At 47.3% G+C, this 19,157-nt stretch overlaps 1 protein-coding gene across 4 annotated transcripts; it reads right to left on the bottom strand.

Moving 5' to 3' along the window:
• Positions 1 to 1,400: 1,400 nt before the first annotated feature.
• Positions 1,401 to 16,385, bottom strand: LOC115300024 (cytochrome P450 4B1). 4 transcript variants are annotated; one of them, XM_029949605.1, is made up of 13 exons: positions 16,161 to 16,385; positions 9,031 to 9,172; positions 8,801 to 8,845; positions 8,132 to 8,259; positions 7,207 to 7,331; positions 6,742 to 6,893; positions 6,482 to 6,588; positions 5,580 to 5,770; positions 3,503 to 3,658; positions 3,271 to 3,425; positions 2,403 to 2,467; positions 2,218 to 2,300; positions 1,401 to 1,793 (listed from the first exon to the last, which is right to left on the bottom strand). In XM_029949605.1, the coding sequence occupies exons 1-13, from the start codon at positions 16,338 to 16,340 to the stop codon at positions 1,610 to 1,612; spliced, it is 1,713 nt and encodes a 570-aa protein (XP_029805465.1). In that variant the 5' UTR covers positions 16,341 to 16,385; the 3' UTR covers positions 1,401 to 1,609. The 4 variants fall into 4 exon arrangements, with proteins under 4 accessions (XP_029805465.1, XP_029805463.1, XP_029805466.1 ...); XM_029949603.1 differs by having other exon boundaries at positions 3,503 to 3,661; XM_029949606.1 differs by lacking the exon at positions 3,503 to 3,658.
• Positions 16,386 to 19,157: the final 2,772 nt, after the last annotated feature.

The raw sequence follows: 19,157 nt of genomic DNA on the forward strand, positions 1-19,157 counted from the left end.
TCTCAGGGAGAGAGTCAATACACCTATGGAGTCTTGGTTACAAGAGTCCAAAGTCAGAAGGCCTCAGCTCGAGAGGTTTTCTGATGGGCATCTTGGCAGTTTCCTTCTCTTAACATTGAAATAGGATAAGGGCCTCCTCCAGTCCTGCCTCATGAGTTTCCTGACAATCCAGATAAGGGAAGCAGACAAGTCTTAGACTTGGGTGCCACCCATGGGCCAGAGGTGGTTATGACCTCTGAGTTCTGTTCTCTGGTGATGACTACCTCTGCTTGTATAGAGAAAGGTCTGTCCACAACCAGGACGGAGAGGGAAGTTGGTGGCACAAAGACACCCTAGCTGAAGACTCTGCATCCCAGCCTCAGGTGGGTAAGGAGGTCTGGGTCTTGATAGGGCTTTGCAGGAGTGAGCAGGTGGTCCATAGCCAACTTTCCAGGGATGGGGCCTTCTAATAAGGAAGGGAAGCATCAATAGCAGGAAGGTTGTGTCTCCAGATGGCTCATCCTCTGGGCAACATTGGAATTCCCAGAGCTAGAATTCCTTTCTCTTATCCCTTCCCTCTATCTCCAGTGTCCTCCCTTCCACTATTGTCTAATTCCTGGATTGGAACTGAATAGTGGCCTTAGACCTTGAACCCTAGAGATATATGTGACCCCAGCCATCAGGCAGGTGCTACAGAGACTACTGAGGAAGAATTTCTAATTCATCATGTGACCCCACTCTGAGCCCCTCCCCTAAAGCCATTTTTTGTACCTTTGTGCCTCACCTGCCTCAAGGTTCAAATTAAGCACCATCTCTTCCAAGAAGCCTCCTGTTTAATGCCACTCTGCTACACTCTCCAGCAAAAGCCTGAACACTCAGAGTACTGGGTGACTGTGATACAGATGCTGACAATGGCAGGAGTGCTACAGAGATCTGTCTCAGGAGGGGCAGAAGATACACTTGGGAAACCATGTTCCATATTCCTTAATTTCAGTGATGGTTACCTGAGAATTTTCTTTAAAAATTCATTGTCCTGTACATTTTTTGTTTAGGTAATTTTTCCTTATGTCTGTTATATTATACACACAGACACGTATGCACGTGTACACAGATGCCCACACACGCACGCGTGCATGCACGCGCGCACACACACACACACACACACACACACACACACAATTAAGCAGAGAATATATCTCAGTGAGGGGGTAAGCCCCAAAATCCATCCTTCTTTCATGTGGAGTAGGGGAGTGCTTGATCAGAATCATGAATCCCAAGACAAAGCTTCCATTGCATTCACTGCATCATCAGGGCTGGCATGTAAGTATCTGCTACATTCTAGAAAGACTGCCAATTATGGGAGATAAAGGGAGATCCTAAAAGTAAGTATGTGCTCACCATATGTTTGTTGAATGAGTGAATGAGCTTTAGCATAATAAAAATTTATTGACACACATGCTTACATATCACTGCCCTCCAGGTGACTGTTTATGTGGGTGCCTGCTCCCCTTCTAAACTGTAAGCCTTCCAAAGACAGGGAGTCATAGCTGTTTTATGATCCAGCCTGGGGAGGATAGTGCCCAGGGAAAGGCCAAAGTCTGGGCTGTCCGGGGCCCTACTCTTGGCAGAGCTACTTCCCAGAGCCCAGGTGCAGGGACTTCAAGCGGAGGTGGATTCCATTCTTGGAGCGCAGGATTAGTTGGGGCATCTTGATGGGGGGCTGCAAAGGGTCCACAGAGAACTCAAAGCGGAGCAAACAGAGGCCTGTGACCACCTTCATCTCATTCATGGCAAACTGCTGCCCAATGCAGTTCCTACCAGGAACAGAGTAGAAGGTGGCATTAGACTGGGGTGTCCAGAGTGAGAAAATCCAAGACTCTTAGTGGCCAACAAAAGCCAATAACTATTTGTGGATGGATAAATGGTTGATCATTTAATTGACTTAGACATAGGCAATAGAGCTAAGGAGAACAGTGAGGGTCCCAGACTGAGTAGATTCACATTGGGAGTTCTAGTTTGGGAGCCTCTCTTGGAATGACTCAGCCAGCTCACCACCTTCCAGGGACATGAACATGCTAATGGAAAGAAGAAAGTCCCTGAAACTTACCCTGCTTTAGGATTACCCAAAACCCAGTGGCAGCTCCCTTATCACAGAGTTCCCCCAAATGATGCTTTACCCACATCTTCCATTCTCCCCTTTCCAGTCCTAAGGCCTGGGGACATTGGTTCTCTCCTTACCTGGGCCCAGCAGAAAAAGGCATGAAGGCAAAGGGGTGGCGTGTGGCCACATTCTCAGGGGTAAAGCGCAGAGGGTCAAAGACCTAAGGGGAGAATCCTTGTTTAAACACCTGCCACGTCCTGGGGGAGGGTGACCTCCATAGCCCCCCACCCCCATATGACCTCCAGGCCCAGGGATGGGGTACCTCAGGGTCAGGCCACACTGCACTGTTCCTGTGGAGGGCATAGATGTGAAGAGAGATCAGGCTGCCTGTGGATAAAACAGAGGCTTGGTAGCTAGGTGGTCCTCGAATGGCCATGCCCACCTCCTCACAAGATCAGAATCCCCTAATGTCCTTCTAACTGGGCACCAGCCCCTGCCTGAGCACTGCCAGTGATGGAGGGTTAATTTTCATGCTCAGGACATCAAAGTGCTTTTGATTATCATCATATCTACTCCTCCAGCCCTATCATTAGACACAAGCACCTGACACAGACATCGTGGAATGGAGAGAGGAAAAAGGAGGACTAAACCCACCTTACCACGAGATAGGACAGGAAAGAACTATTACAACACTGTCTGCTTTCAAATAGTTGATGTTCGAGGGAAGCTACTATTCATAACTTTATGCTATCAATAGTAACATCTACCATTCATCAGGCACATGTTGTGTGCCAGATACAGAGTTAAACATTCCTTACAAAGTTCCTACATACAGTTGTACAAGTTGTAAACTACACATCATCATTGTCTATGTCATTGGTGCTTCCTGAAGTTGTTCAGGACACAACCTACATAGTGGTACATGACAGCCCTGATGAAAGTTGTCTCTTTAACCTTGACAACAACTTTATAAGGCAAATATTCTTTTTGTCCCTGTTTTACAGAAGAGGAAACAGAGGCTTGAGGTAGAGATATTTGTCCATACATTATAGAGCCAGGATTTGGCTCCATGCCAAACACAAAGCTTGAGGTCTTCCCCATTGGTGCAAAGATTTGGCCAAAGGGAAAGAGAGTGTCAGAGAAGCATCCACAAGGACTCCAGTTCCATCCCCCAATCCATTCCATCTCACCTGCAGGTAGAGACCGGCCATCAACAAAGTTGACAGGCTTGCTGAGCTGGCGGTACACCTGGGGCACAGGTGGGTAGAGGCGGAAGCTCTCCTTGATGCACATGGTCAAATAGGTCATCTTCCCCAGATCATCCCTGCCAGCAATACAACCAAGCCTTTGCCAGCAATATAACCAGCCTTTCTGGGGATGGGAAGCACTGGGGTCCCACAGGAAGGCCGGCCCCAGCCCCACCTTTCCTCCTTAGCCACCATCACACATCCAACAGAGATTCGACATAAATGCTTCAAGTATCCACACCAGACTGGAATGGGGTAGCCACTCACACCAAGGTTCTGGCTGCACTTTTTTTTTCTTCTGATTCCACTTCTCTCCATCCCTCCCTCATTGCTGCTAGAAAAGGAAAGCACAGGACCCTAGAATTGTATGTGTACCCAGTCATCAAAGTCACTCCTGTGTCTCTCAAGGCCCTGCGGAAGCCCCATAAGGGACAATTCTTTAGGTTCCACTTAGTTTTCCCTGTGGAGCTGAGGTGGAAAGAAACAAGGGCTGATATACATTGGTTGAATGAAGAAATAAATGCATACACTATGACAAGCTCAGTTAAAAAACAAAAATTATATTTCTCTTTTCCCCTTTACCACCTGGGTTTTTTTGGCCAGGTCCTCATTTTTTGTTTTTTAGATATACTTGACTTTATTAAAACTACGAGCTTGTATTCATCAAGAGACACCGTAGAGGAGATGAAATAGCAGGTTACACACTGGGAGAAGAGGTTTTCAATTAACATCAACATTAACAAACTATTATTTACCAGTAATCATTTTTTTGTTTGTGTTTTATTACTTGTATTAAATAAGTGTCCTTTAAGTTACTTGAAGTTCTAATTGAAATGAAGTGAAAATAAAATAAATAAATATTTTAACTCCCTGCCTCTAAGCCATGTTTATGTTGTTATATCACCTGGAATGCCAGTTTCTCTCTTCCTTCGCCTGAGTGTCACCCCTCCTTAGAAAGCCAACCCAAGGGGCACCTGGCTGGCTCAGTCAGTTAAGCCTCTGACTATTTTGGCCCAGGTCATGATCTCATGATCTCATGGTTCATGAGTTTGAGTCCTGCATCCGATTCTCTCTCCCTCTCTCTCTCTCTCTCTCTCTCTCTCTCTCTCTCTCTCTCCTTCTCTCGCTGTCCCCTCCCCCCCCCCCGCTTGTTCTGTCTCTGTCTCTGTCTCTCTCTCTCTTTCCTTCAATTCATTAATTAATTTTTTAAAAAAGAAAGAGAAAACCAATCTGAGCCTCACCGCTTCTGATTCCTCTACTCGCAACCCAGGGCCACTCAATCTTACTCCACTCTATGGTTTTTCTCTAGCTTTTTGGTCATTTGAGTTCATCTTTCTAAAAAACCTCCCAAGGGCAGCAACTTGGCTCCTTCTCCTCCTCTTCCCACCTGCACCCTCAGAAGAACCTGGCACATGGCTGGACACCCTGGGAAGTTTCCAACATCTGGCTGAGAAAAATGGATAGTGGAGATGTCAAGTCTCAGATCCTGAAATGTAGGTCAGTCTCCTTCCAGTGAATCTAAAGTCTCTCCTACTGATAGAGCATTTGCTGTGCTGCACTGTGTGCCCAAACCCATGTTGGAGGTAGCACAGGAGCCAGAGAGAAAGGCGAGTTGGGTGACAGGAGGCCAAGGCCTGAGGGGACGAGGGAGGGAAAGAGGAGCCTGTGGGAGAGTCCTAGAGATGACCCTGCAAAGAGTTCAGCATCAGTCGATGTCATGTCAATGAGTTCAAGTTTGAATCAAAAAACAGAACAATTAAAAGATTTTAAGTGATGGGGTTAGGGAAACAGGTTTTTCTCCTTCACCAGAGGAGTTTAGAGGCTTCATATGACCATCCAAAGGCAGATGGGGTGTGTGTGTGGTCAGCTCCTCAGGGTCTGGCTGTATCCACCCCCCATGTTCCATCCTCTCTCTCAGCAGCCGGCCCCCATTGTTCCACCCAGCACCCCAGAAGGGTAGTCAGGTTCTGCCAGCAGAGGGAGTCAGCACACCAAAAATTGGCCTCCTGGTAACAACTCAACCTGAAAAAGGCTCCACTGTGGGAGAAGGAGCCCAGAGATGTGTCTGCAGAGGTCCCCCACCCACCCCCAAAAGCCACAGCACTGGAGGGAATGTGACAACTGCCACCACCCTCACCTAGTTCCAGGATGGCCCCCCTGCATCATCTGAAGATGACACCCGGCCAGCAGAGGCTCAGCTTATTGCTGGGACAGGGAAGCAGAACACTGTGCTCAGCCGCAGCCTCACTCACCATTGGAAGGAGTCCCGGTCCCCAAGGATCTCGCAGACCTCCTCCCGACAACGACTCTGGTGCTCGGGGTAGAGGGCCATGCAGTAAAGAAACCAGGAGATGCCACTGGTGGTGGTGTCATGGCCTTCAAACATGAATGTGTCCACTTCAGCCCGAAGTTCTGCATCGGACAACTTGATCCCATTTTCATCCTGGGTTAGGCAAGGCATGATGGGACAGCCTGAAGTATTTGAGATAGTTATCAAGAAGACATCAAAACAGCTGTCAAATGAAGGTCCGAGGAAGGAAAGGAAAGCTCTTTTCGAACTGGAGGTTGAGGCCTTCCCCCAGATTCCTATCCCAGGCATGGCTTGGATGCCTCCTACTCCAGGAAACCTTCCCTGATGCCTCTATCCAAGTGACCTGTGACCTAACCAGACCTGACTGTCAATTCTGCTCAGAATGCTACATGGCAGAGGAAGGGATCTTTGTCAACACCCACCTCCTGTCTCTTCCACTAGACTATAAATGTCTGGATACACGGCCAGGTCTTTCTCATCTTCTGCACAAGAACTAACCCGGGATAGGAGGTAGTGAGTTTGTAGAGTGGATGAATAAAGGAAGGAAGAAAGGAAGGAAAGACTCTTAGATGCTTAGAATTGGCCTTTAGGAATTCTAACATATGACCCAGGCTTCCTGCTACTACATCTCTCCCCACTGCCACAGCCAGCCACACCTTCCCATCTATGAGTTTTGCTGATGTGCATCATAAGACAAAGAGCAGGTCATATTTGCTGGGGAAAGAGAAGAAAAGTGCCTACCAGCCCCTGCTGTTGTCCAGTGAGCCCTGTCCCAAAACATGGTCTGAAGACACCTCTGGGACAAGTTCTCAGGTAGGGGTGGCCCACTGTGCACTCACTCACCCGAGCCCCAAGAAGAATATCCAGGAAGTCCAAGTGCCTCCGGTTCTGGATCTTCTCCTGCTCCTTCTCATCCTGCAAGGCTGCCTTTCGTTCTCTGATGACCTGGTCTGGGCCAGGAGCACAGAGTGTCACTGCCAGGAGATCCATTCTCTGCCTAAAGGGGGACTGAGCTTCTGCAATGTCAAGGGTCCCAGATGGGCCTAGAGGATCTAGATGAGACCCTGGGCTTCTTGTGGGTGGGCTCTGCAGGAAAGGCCCACCTGTGTGGTCGTGGGCTTCCTGGCATGCCCGCAGGAATCGGTGGCCATGTGGGGTGAGCCAGTAGATGAAGTCATTATGGTACTGGAAGGACTCGATGCGCTGCTGCATCAGCAGAGTGAGGTCGCAGACTGCCAAGTAGTAGCTATTGTCCCTACACAGTACAAGAGTGAGCAGCAGCACTTAGACCCTGACCCACAGAGGAACTGGGGAAATTCCACTGCAGAATCCAGCCCTAACCACAGTGCTTCTTGCCCTTCCTTTCCCTGCCATTAAGCCTCTCCACTGAAGGCAGAATTTGTCTTCCAATTTTGGGCAAGGCCCAGCTGCCCCCACCCATGGCTAAGCTAGGGCTTCCTAGGACAGGACCCTATGTCCCCTCAAACCAGGGCCCTGGAGTCCTGCCAACACTCCCCACTGAGCTGGCTGGGCAGAGGGACTGTGGTAAGCCCCAAGTACCCCCAGACCTGTGGCTGAGACCGCTGTTTCCTTTGCCAAAGGTGCACTTCATGAGTGAGTCCAGTGCCATGTGGCCCACATCACAGAAGATGTCAAAGCTCTTATTTTGACGAGCCTTTTCCTCCCACTTGTCCTGGAGTTCAGAGATGGAAGGTAATGTCAGGGGGCCAGCTAGGTACCCCATCCCTGCCCTCCAGGATGCACAGCCTATGCATCCCATGAACCAAGTCCCTGGCTTGGCCTCCATCCTGCTGGAATGTAGGGGTGCGGGGCAGGTAGGGGCTTCAGGCTAGAGTGGGACCAGGAGGCAGGCCTGCACTGCACACATGGACACTGAGCTGGGGAGCCTACTACGTAAACGGAAGAAGAGGGCTGAGAGGGGAAGTGCACAGCCTGTGTATAAGTCAGGCCTGCAGTGATGCTAGCAAGGAATTTCCTATGAGGGGAAAGACTAACCTAGGTAACTTCTAGGGATTACCCAACCCTGAGACTCAGAGCCTGATTCCTGATCTTTGGCATCCCTTTCAGAGATGACATTATTTTAGATAGTTGTGGTAGGCAGAGAATGAGGAGGAAGCACTTTCCAGATATGAAAGACTTTCCTAATATTCTCAGATATAGGCATCCCTCCAGCCTGCTACAGGAGAATCCCTACTGGGACCTCACATAAGCCCTTTGTTCAAGGAAGAGGGGTGCCTGGGTCTCCCAGTGGAGACAAGGACCAGAGCTGCCTGGCTACTTGGAGCCTCAGCACTTGGTCAGCACCTAGCATGCCGCAGGTACCAGGCATACCAGGGCTTGGCACTATTACAGATAGAACAGGTCTTTGGGGCCCTAGCAATTCTCCTCGTGCCCTCCCCTAGGGAAGCTTGGGGGTGGGGAGAGGCTGGCCCAGTAGCCATAGCTTCCAGGAGCCTGGCACTGGGAATTCACCAGCATGGCGTGCGTGGAGTTGTTGAACACAGCCACATAGGGTTTCAGGACATCATAGTGGAAGCCAGGTGTGAGCAGCTTGCGGTGCTCATACCACTTGGGCCCCTGGAGGACCAGCAGGCCTTTCCCTGGGAAAGAGATGGCAGAGGGAAAGCTGGTCAGTCCACAAGATCCTGCTCCACACCTGGCAGCTTGGGCTTCCCACCCCAGTCCTCCTTGACCAGCCTCCTGTCCCAACAGCTCTGCCTTCCAGCCACCCAGCTTTTGCAACTTCTGATGACACCTGCTCTGGCCCTACCATCACTCCCTCCTCAGGCTTTTGCCTGGCCAGCACCACCAATAAAACCTAGGATCCCACTCCAGGGCCACCTATTCCAGGATGTTGTTCCTCAGACTCACCTATTTTCCAGAGTCCTTGTTATGCCTGTCCATGGAAGAGGACACACCCAGCAGGAGAAGATGCCCAAGTCCCACTCCTCCAGTCAGCTAGGAGCCATCCTGCCTCTTCCCCTGCCTCCCCACTGAGCAGCTGAGCTTAGGAGGGGCACTTGGGGCCTATTGTTCCCACAGATAAGATAATACTGAGTGGGCACAGGACAGAGAGCGATGGAGCAAGGAAGAATTCTGATAACCCAGCACTAAGGTCAGAGAAGCCAGGTGCCCACTCACCAATCCACTGCAGGAAGAAGTCATACACATCTGCAGCCTTGGGATCTGCAGGAGAAAAGAGAAGATTGGGTGATGCAGGAACTAGGAGATACCCAAAAGAGGCTTATTAATCAATGATTAATTGGACCTCAGCTTCCCAGACTTAAGGCGCAGACCCCAGGATTTCTCCCCACTTGGAGCTCAGAGCCCTTTGCTCTCAGGAAACCCCACCCTCTCCTAGGAGTCCTCACCTCCTCGGCTATACACAGCCTTGGCATAGTCGGGCTCATAGATATTCAGGAAGCCAAGGAACTGTCCAAGCCAGAGTGGGTGGGCATAAGGGAACTGGTGGGCCCAGGACACTACCTTGTCCAGGCTCCCTGTCTTCTGGATCTGAAATAGTGAAAGAAGGCCAGAACACTCAGGAAACATTGTTACCAGGCAGGCTTTAAATCCCTGGGCAGGAAGAGAGAAGGTTGCCCAGAGAGATCCTTTGGAGCATCCTTCCCTCCTCCTGAATGCATCCCAGTCAGTCACAGTCCTGTACATCTCTGAGGTCAGTCCCCTCTCCAACCCCACAGCCACTCATATAAGTCTAAGCCACCCTCTTACTATACATGAGTTAGCTCAAAAACCCCAAACCAGCCAACCTGCTTCCATCAGGTGCATGTCATCAACTTTCTATCTATATTGCTCACAAAAAGTGAATTATTTTCAGCGTTAAACTTTTTCATGAGAAAGATAATACCAGCTTGCTGTACAATGCAGAAGTCTGCTTGATTCTGCCCCTCTATGTCATTCAACACATTTGTATTGAGGTCCAACTATAGGCAGGACACTGTCTAGACATCCCAGGGGATGGGACAGGTATGGTTCTACCCTTTCATTCTATGGGGAAGACTGACAATATTCAACTAAACAACTAAGTAGAATGAATACAGACAGTAGTAAGTGCTAACAAGGAAACAAACACAATGCTATGAGAGAGACTAACAGGCAAGATCTATTTAGACGTGGGATGGCCTCTTGTTGGAGAGGACTCTCAAGCTGAAAACCAAAAGATGACAAGGAGCTGGCAGTGTGAAGCGTAAGGGAGGAGCATTCGCAGTAGAGCAAATAGCAAGTGCAAATGCTCTGTGGCAGGGGGAATATGGTGTCTTCTAGGAGCTGCTCCTCTGGGGGACAGTGGCCTGAGATGAGTTTGGAGAGATTATCTAGAGGGTGGTGGGTGCTCTTTGGGTTTTTTTTTTTTTTTAGCCAAATCTACTTACTCAGAGGTGTTTTATGTAAATGTACTTTTCTGAAACCTGCCTTTTTCATTTAATGTATCCTGCCCTTCTTTTCAAACTTGTGCATTTAACTGTCCCTCAATATTTTTAGCTATTTCAATTGCATGGTATTCCACTATAGTGATGTAGCATTATGTATTTATCAATTTTCACCTTTTCAGAGGAAGTCTTTCAGAGATACACTTACAACTTTACAGTGGCCTGTCCATGGGTCTCAGAATAAAGTCTGAGCTACAGAGTTTGTGAGGAGATATAGTTATAAGCTAATTAGGGAGCTGAAATGTGAACTAAGGAAAGCTGACTTCACAGCCTACAATCTTTGGAGCTTGAAAGATCTGGGTTTGATATTGATTTACACTATTTTTTAGATATGTGAACTTGGACAACATCTTTAGGCTCTCTGAATCTTTCTCTTCTCATTTGTAAAATGGGAATAACTTACCTTATAGGGCTTTTTGGCATTGATTAAATCATGCAGGTGTGTGTTATTTGTTGAGATCATGCAGCATTTAAAGCCCTTAACTGATAGATATATTGTATGGAAAGACTCAGCACTGGATCCTGCACAAGATAAGCCCTTAACTCATAGTTCCCTCCCCTTCAAGCCTGCCTTTCCCCAACATCTTTCTCCTCCCTGCATCTCCTGTCATATCCCACTCCCAAATGCCCCCAAACTACACTAAAGAATTCACTCTGAAGAGCACTGGGTGTTGTATGGAAAACAATTTGACATAAAATATGGAGAAAAAAAATAAAAAACAAAACAAAAAAAACAAAAAAAAAAGAATTCACTCTGAACATGCCCTAAGATACTTCCACCCAAGGGTAAAGGATTAACCCTTGTGCAAAGTCACATGGGAGGTTGAGCTTGAGTTACACCCTCCATCTCCATTCTCCTGGGACCTTTTAACTGCCTGTGGCCTTCTCTGTTAGTGTCCATTCTGCTTCCTGGGGCCACATAGGCTCCCACTGCCTAGAAAAGTCCTGGGGTTAGGAGTTGTGGGCCAGATTCCCCAGCTCTGCTCCTCTATAGGGTGGAGATCCTTAGAGGTCCATGGGTGCTCTAGTGTCAGTATCAGTCCTCCCCATCCCACCTCATGGCCACTGCCCCTCCCCACAAGATTGGGCAGCTCTAAGCATATGTTTAAGCCCCAACCAGTATCAAGGACAGCAAAACTATGAATTCAAAGCTAAAAGGTTAGGAATGTCTACCAAGAAGAACTAACAACAATTGAGATGAGGCAGCATCTTTGAAATAACCATAAAAAATTTAGTTTAAGAAAATGTATTGGATTTACACAAACTCTGTGGGGTTAAGCACAGAGACATGAGGAGAGTGGAAGGGTGTGTAATGCTCTATGGGATAGAGAGGCAATTTGCCCCAACCCTAGTGACAAATAGATGACTTCATTCTTCATCCTACTTTTAAGAGACAAGTGCACTACCAGAAATGTACGTGTGAACACACATAAATACACGGGACCTCACTAACACCATTACATCTGGCTGTGGAGGAGGCCTTACTGCCAGCCTCCCCCATGCCCTCAATGCCAGGACAGCCTGCTCTACCTCCTACTCCTCCCCATGTCACTAACATGTCATTCCACCATCTGCTTGGATGGGAGCCTCAGCCTTGTCCTGTTCTTCCTGCCTCTGATTTGGTCTTTGCAAATCTAGCCACCATCCCAAAGCCAAAGTGCTCACACAAATCTGAGTTCATCACTTCCTGCCTTGAATCCCTTCAATGGTTCCCCACTGCACTTAGAATAAAGCCTTTTGATGTGGACTACAAAGTGCTATGTGATCTGCACCTGCCCTCTTCCAACTTCATCTTCTTGCTTCTGTCCTCCCCTCCAGCACTCCAGAAGTGTAGAGCCATGAACATAGGCATATTAGATCTTGAGAAAGAAGTATTTGTTGAACAAATTAATTTCCTACATGCTCAATGCTCTTTCCAGCTCCTGTGCTTCTACACATCCTTCCACTCTTTCATCCTCACTTCCATGGGCTGCTGCATCCAGATCTTTCAGGACTCACTTCAGCATCCCCTGCCCAGGCCCACAGGTCTGGAACACCATGCTGTTATATGTCTCTCTTACAGACCAGATCACTCTAGGGCTGGCCCTAATCTTACTGCTTTATCCTCTGCCCTCAGTAGAGGGAAAGACCCAAGGTTGTTGATCAGATGACACCAGCTATTTGAGAAGAGAGGAACCTTGTCTGGCTCCCAAAGACTGGGTTGATTTTGGAGAAAGGAAGAGGATGAAGGAAGCCAATGCCTCAGAGTGTTCTGCAGCAAGAATCTCTCTACAAGGGTTTAACAGCTGACATCTGCGCAGCACTTTGCAAAGTATCTATGTATATTTTATCTTTTTGGATCCTCTCCTAACCCAACAAGGTAAAAATGCTTATCTCCATATTGTTGATGAGGAAAGGGAAGCACAGACAAGAAGCATGGTGAAGACCCATCAATGACTACTGAATAAAAATGAGCCACAGCCACAAACCCCTGCCAGGACTCTTCACTCCACAATACAAAGTCACAGGCACTATCCCAGTGATGAGCAAAGCCAGGGAGGAGGACTATGCGGTTGCAGGGGATCACCTTTTCTGGACTTGGAGCTGGCATTCTCCCCTCTTCCCCTGACAACAGTCCAGATTCTCCAGCCCTTCCCTACTCAGACCAGCAACATGACGGGGCACCTACTATGTGCAAGGTCTGTATCTCTTCTCTCTATGACCCAGCCCCACTTGAGCTCTGTCTCTGTCTCTGAGCTCTGTCAAAAATGAATAAATGGTGAAAAAAAAAATTAGGGGCACCTGGGTGGCTCAGTCAGTTAAGCGTCCAACTTCGGCTCAAATCACAGCTCCTGAGTTCAAGCCCCGCATCGAATTTTAAAAACAATTTAAAAGAAGAAAACTTAAAAAATAAAATAAATAAAGGGAGAAGTTAATCTTGATGGACAGTTCTGCCCCGCCTCCTGCCTTTATTTTCCTACTCCCAGGATCACTAGGCTAGGAATCAAACTTGCAGTCACTTTGTATGGATAGATCATGTCCTGCATGAAAAGGCACAACTCCTGCACCCAGCATTGACTCACTTCCTGAGTTACTATATAGATATAGCCAAATATGTCCTCTTTTCTGAACCTCAATTACCCCATCTTTGTTTGGGAAAACAATCCCTACCCTTACCCTCCCCATTCCTCAGGCTCAGGTGTGGATCCAACATAGCAGAGGTGCCAAACCTCAGAGGAATGCAGAGGTTTAAGGCCTGCCATGGTTCCCCAGGAAACCTTTGTAGGCCCAAAAACAACCTCCCCTCCAACACTTGTTCTTTCTTCCTGGTGCCTAGGGCCCCCAGATTCTTGTGTACGAGCCAAGAAGCCAGAGCTAAGCTGTGCTCCAAGCCCTCTATATACTCTCAAGGTGGGGGACAGGGGCATTTGGGGAGAAGATGGCAGCCAGCTCTGACATGAGGTATGGGAGCAAGGTCCCTGTCCTAGGGAAGTCCATGGGCTGAGAGCAAGCCTAGCTTTGGTGGAGGCAAACAGAAGTGAACGGATATGAGAGGCAAAGGATTGAAGATCTCTCTAAATGCTTCTCATACCTCTATTAGAGCCGACCTTCCCATGACCTCCTTCTGTACTTAACCAGCCTCTCCTGAACCTGCCTGGTCTCACCACTTGTCTTCCCCATCACTGTCTCCTCTATCAAAACCCTCCCTACTCCCCAACGTTCACTGTTCATTCAGTGATGCCCACTTTATGCCAGGCTTTGTGATGGATCCTGAAGGTACAGCAATGAGTCAGAGCAGATCTCCACCCTCCAGCAGTCATGGTCCGGTGGGCAAGATGAACAAGCAAACAGAAGATGACAACCCAATGGGACAAGAACATGATATAGAGATGCAGAGTACATGACTGATGCAAAATCCTGTTTAGGCATCCCACTCAACCTGGGGGAGGAAAGGCCTTGGTGTCTGTTTTTCCCTCTAGACAGTAGGCTCTTTGAGAGCTGGGCCTGGGTCTCATTCAGCTCCCAAACCCATCTTTTCCTTTCCTGGGTTTCTCCAGGATGTAGGTAGGTTACTAAGCCATCCTAAAAAGGTAGTTATTTGTAGGGACGAGATTAAGTCTGAGAAGTCTTCACCTGGAGGTCAAGCTCATTCCCAAAATCATGAGGGAGAGGCAATCCCTTACACAGTGAAAGGGAAAAGGGTATTAAGGAGGTAGGAGCCTTAATCTCTGGCACTTATACCTGGGTTCTCAAACCTTGTAGAGGCTTTTAAATTCAGCCTCCTCTCCCAAATATATAAATCCCTACATATCAACAACAACAACAAACAAACAAACAAATGCAATACAGTCCAATTTAAAAATGAGCAGAGGATCTGTATAGACATTTTTCCAAAGAAGACATACAGATGGCCACAGACACATGAAAAGATGTTCAACAACACTCCTTGTCAGAGAGATGCAATCAAAATCACAATGAGAAATCGCCTCACACCTCTCAGAATGGCTAATATCAAAAGAGAGGAAATAATAAATCTTGGTTAGGATGTAGATAAAAGGGAACCTTCGTGCTCTGTTAGTGGGAACGTATGTTGATATAGCCACTATGAAAAACAGCCTGGAGTTTCCTCAAAAAACTAAAAATAGAAGTACTGTAGAATTTATTAATTGTACTTCTGGATATTTACCCAAGGAAAATGAAAACACTAATTCAAAAAGATATATGACCCTGATGTTTATTGCAGCATTATTTACAATGGCCAAAACATGGAAGCAACCCAAGTGTCCATTAATAGATGAATGGATAAAGAAGATTTTATATATATATGTATATTTATATATTCCATATATGTATATGGAATATTACTCAGCCATAAAAAAGAATTAAATCTTGCCATTCATGAAAACATGGATGGACTTAGAAGGTATTATGCTAAGTGAAATGAGTCAGACAGAGAAAAACACATACCATATAATTTCACCATATGAAATCTAAAAAACAAAACAAACAGCAACAAAAAGAAAAATTGATTCATAACAATAGAGAACAAACTAATGATTTCCATGGGGGGTGGGGAGTGAAGGGATGAGAAAAATAGGTGAGGGACATTAAGAGGCACAGACTTCAGTTATAAAATAAATAAGCCATGGAAATGAGAAGTACAACATAGGAATATACTCAATAATATTGTAATAACTTCAATATGGTGACAGATGGCAACTATACATTTTTATTAATTTAACTTAACGAAGAAAATTTTGCCATATGTAACAACATGAATAAACCAGGAGAAAAAAAGTCTAATTAAAATAAATAAATAAATTCAGACCACCAGTTCAGATATGTTAATTAGGCTCTCCAGGGCAGGTATCCCTTGCCCTATGCTCGGAAAACTCTGCTCTCGACCCCATGAAGGCAAGGAACTAGAGGTGTTCCTGACAATGGGTGCTAAGGTGGTACCCAGCATCCTGAGGTAACTGGGGAGGACAAGCCAGGATCTGTACCCAGGAAGATGCCATGGGTCCAAATTAACCCACAGACATGACAGAGAGAACCCCATCTTTGGGGACACCAATCACTTAGATGCTCCAGGGAGGCTGGGGAGTCTCTCCAGGAGTGCTCCAGGAGATGCTCTCTTGGAGCAACAGCACTCATCTCTGTTTTCACTTTTATTTTCTTAAAAATGGAAATCTTTACACTGCACAGAATAAAGAGAATGGTCTTTAAGCCCTAAACAAGATAGCCTACTTCTAATGGACTTTATAGGTGGTTTTCCCCAATGCTATCACTGAGCCCTTAGCAGACCTTTTGCCAGATCTTGAGCCTGAGAATGATAAGAAGGAGTCTATGGCCTGTTTGGGTTCCATCATTGAAATGTTCCCACTCCCAAAGCTAGCTCAGAAGGCAGAGGTGAGGGGGAGAGTCAGTGGGGAAGCTGAATGGAAACCATGGCTCCAAGGACATCACCCTCCTGTCCAAGCATAGGGGCCCCCTCCATAGCCCTTGGGGATTAGGCTGTATTCTCTGAAGGAAAGGAAGCTGTTTCCTTTCTCCAACCCCTCCTCCCCACGTACCTCGAGGGCATGCCCGAAGAGCCAGTGGGTGGGGGGTCCTGGGAAACAGTCCATAGCCTTGGCCAGCCTCTGCCTCCGAAGCAGCAGACAAATGAGTTTGAGGAAGCCTAAGACCAAGATCAATCCAGAAGCCCACAGGCTCAGGTGGGAGACATTCAAGGACAGCAAGATAGAAAGCATGGCTAAAGCTGCAGCCACCAACGCTCTGCCTCCTTCCTGCCACCTTGGGGTTCCCTTATACTGTGCACTTGGCACCCTGACAGCCCCCACCCCTGGCCACACCCTACAGCCAGCAGCAGCCCAGGCTGGGCTGAGCTCCAAAGGGCAGAGAGAGCAGCCCCAGAAGTCACAGGTAACAGAGAGACAGACTGGCTGACTCCTCCCAAAACTCAGCTGGAGAGAAAGCAGGCTGTGGGCTTCAAAGAAACCAGACAATGTGTATGCCTCTTTGGTTTCTTGGAGGAGAAAACAAAAGGCAATTCTAGATACAATCATCAGCATAATAATGACTTCCTTATCACACAAGCACCTTGTATGTTTCAGGAATTTTCTATACACTATCTCTTTTAACCCAAACAAAAAGGTCATAGTTACTCAATCTTTATAATACCAATTTTCCAGATAATGAAACTGAGGTTCAGTTTGTTTGTGTTTTCTCACAAAAAAAGCTTCCACTGTCTTCTTCAGGATGGACCTCTGGGAGGGCTTGCATTTATGCAAGACTCATAATGCTTTGAGTCTTTTTGTGAGGCATCTTCAGGGACAAGGTTCTAGCCCCAGAATGGAGATCTTAAGTTGGAAAAAGGTCAACTTTACCCTCAAGATCCTAGTACAAACTTAACACTTAGGACCATAAAATATTACTTTGGGGCAATGAGGAGAAATCATTAAATCTAATTACTCCTGGATTGATGGACCAAGCCAATTGGGACCAGGAAGGGGCAGGGAATTGTCCAAGGTCTCGTGGTAAGGTAATGGCAACTCTCAATTCCCCAGGCCAGGGTTCTGTTGACGAACAAACAAGCTTGTCTCAGGCCCCAGACTTGCCTGTGGAGAGTCCGCTGTTTCTCCCTCCATTCTAGGGTTAGAACAGTCAGTGTCCCCTGTGCAGATGTTTCAGATGAAAAGACTTGCACCAGGCTCTTCTCAGAGGAGTAGGCAATGTTAAGGAATCAAACAAGGTATGAAGTGGCAGCCAGAGACTAGTAACAGTGGAAGCCCAGAGGCTGGAGACTAAGCTTGTCTCTTTCCTCACTTTGCTTGGCTGAGCTGGGACAGACAAGACATAAGTGCTCAGTGAATCTATGATCAGGTGTATAAATGAAAGAATGGACTACCTTGAGGGTTCAGCAGGAGCTGAGTTTTGTGGAAGTTGAGAGAACACTGGTAACGTGCACTCACCACACTACCCTGCTCCCAGCCACTCCATAAACCTTCAAGGGAGGCTCTGTGTCAGGCTCCTGTCTGCTTCCCCAGCACCAGCACAAGATGTAACTTAATAAATACTTGTTTGTCAAATGGATGCTGCAGGGATTGGCTGCTATGGCAGGAGATGTGGGGGAAAAGGAGAGTAAAGGTTGACTGGCCAATGCAAAATATATGGGAAATGCCACACTGGTGCCCTTCTGGATGATGCTGTCGGCACCCCCTGTGGGCGTGTCCTAGCAGCTGCTGTTTGATAGGGGGACCCAAACTCACCACTGACCTCAACCTGACCTCCACTTCAATTTCCCAGGGATGTCAGGCCAACAAGCAAGTGGTGGAGTATAAAACTCCTTGACAAGGGAGAGGTGAGTTCACATTACATTCAGGAAAAGAGTCGTGTCTAGAATACTCATTCTCCATCTTGGCTGCACATCGGAATCACCTGGAGAGCTTTAAAAAATCCAATGCTCTCGACACATTCCCATCCTCTGTGCTTGCCCACATCTGTCTCTCCTGGTTACACAGCCTTCTACAGAGTTGGGGTGAGGATGCTGAGAGCCGAGCAATGCTCTGGGCCCACTGTGAGGTCAGTGCACAGGTTAGGATGTTTTTCATTGCTACAGTCAGTGCCCAAAGCGAGTTGGAATTGGGGGCGGGGGGTGAGGGGACTTTTTGATCTTTATGATCTGCCTGGCTCCTTCCACCTAGATTTTTATTTGCTTATGAGTGATACTGACCTGCTTTGGCTGAGTACTGAGCTGAGAATTGGCTGAGTTAAAAAGAAAACCACAGGGGCGTCTGGGTGGCTCAGTCAGTTAAGCATTGGACTTCAGCTCAGGTTATGATCTCATGGTTCATGGGCTCAAGCCCAATGTCGGGCTCTGTGCTGACTCAGAGCCTAGAGCCTCTTTGGATTCTGTATCTCCCTCTCTCTCTGACCCTCCCCTGCTTGTGCTGTCTCTCTCTCTCTCTGTCTCTCTCTCTCTCTCTCTCTCTCAAAAATAAATTAAAAAACATAAAAAAAAATTTTAAAAGGAAAAAAAAGAAACCACAAGATCATAATGGAGCCACTTAAAATAGGGTCCCATATCAGTAAACTAAGACTTAGTACCTAACCTAAGTCCAGTTTCCAACCCCCTCAGAAATGTAAACTTTAATCAGCCACACTGGGATTTCCTAGAGACAACCCCCTCAGGGACCCTTTCCCCCTTAGGAGGGTCACCTTGCCTAAACAATCCATTCCTGGCTAACCTTTGTGTGTGTGTGTGTGTGTGTGTGTGTGTGTGTGTGTGTGTGTGTGTGGCTTCTCTCTGTCTTTAAAACTTTCCTGCTTCTAGGTGGAGCTACCTTCTGCTTGCTGGATGGGATGCTGCCTAATCCATGAATCATTTATCTTAATTTGTTTAAGTTTATTTACCTATTAAGAGAGAGAGAGAGAGAGAGAGAGAACATGCTCACATGAGCCGGAAAAGGGCAGGGAGAGAGGGAGAGAGAGAGAATCCCAAGCAGGCTCCACACTGACAGTGTGGGATTGGAATTCACAAACTGTGAGCTCATGTCCTGAGCAAAACT

This window comes from Suricata suricatta, chromosome 8 (genome assembly GCF_006229205.1).
Source record: "Suricata suricatta isolate VVHF042 chromosome 8, meerkat_22Aug2017_6uvM2_HiC, whole genome shotgun sequence".
In the NCBI taxonomy this organism is placed as follows: domain Eukaryota; kingdom Metazoa; phylum Chordata; class Mammalia; order Carnivora; family Herpestidae; genus Suricata; species Suricata suricatta.

What these genes read in the sequence shown, in the direction of transcription:
- LOC115300024 (XM_029949603.1), bottom strand. Translation starts at nt 16,340, where the DNA reads ATGCTTTCTATCTTGCTGTCCTTGAATGTCTCCCACCTGAGCCTGTGG. An exon ending in TCTTCGGGCATGCCCTCGAG is followed by an intron (nt 9,173 to 16,160) that starts GTACGTGGGGAG and finishes TCACTATTTCAG; the next exon opens with ATCCAGAAGACAGGGAGCCT. An exon ending in GGCTGTGTATAGCCGAGGAG is followed by an intron (nt 8,846 to 9,030) that starts GTGAGGACTCCT and finishes TTTCTCCTGCAG; the next exon opens with ATCCCAAGGCTGCAGATGTG.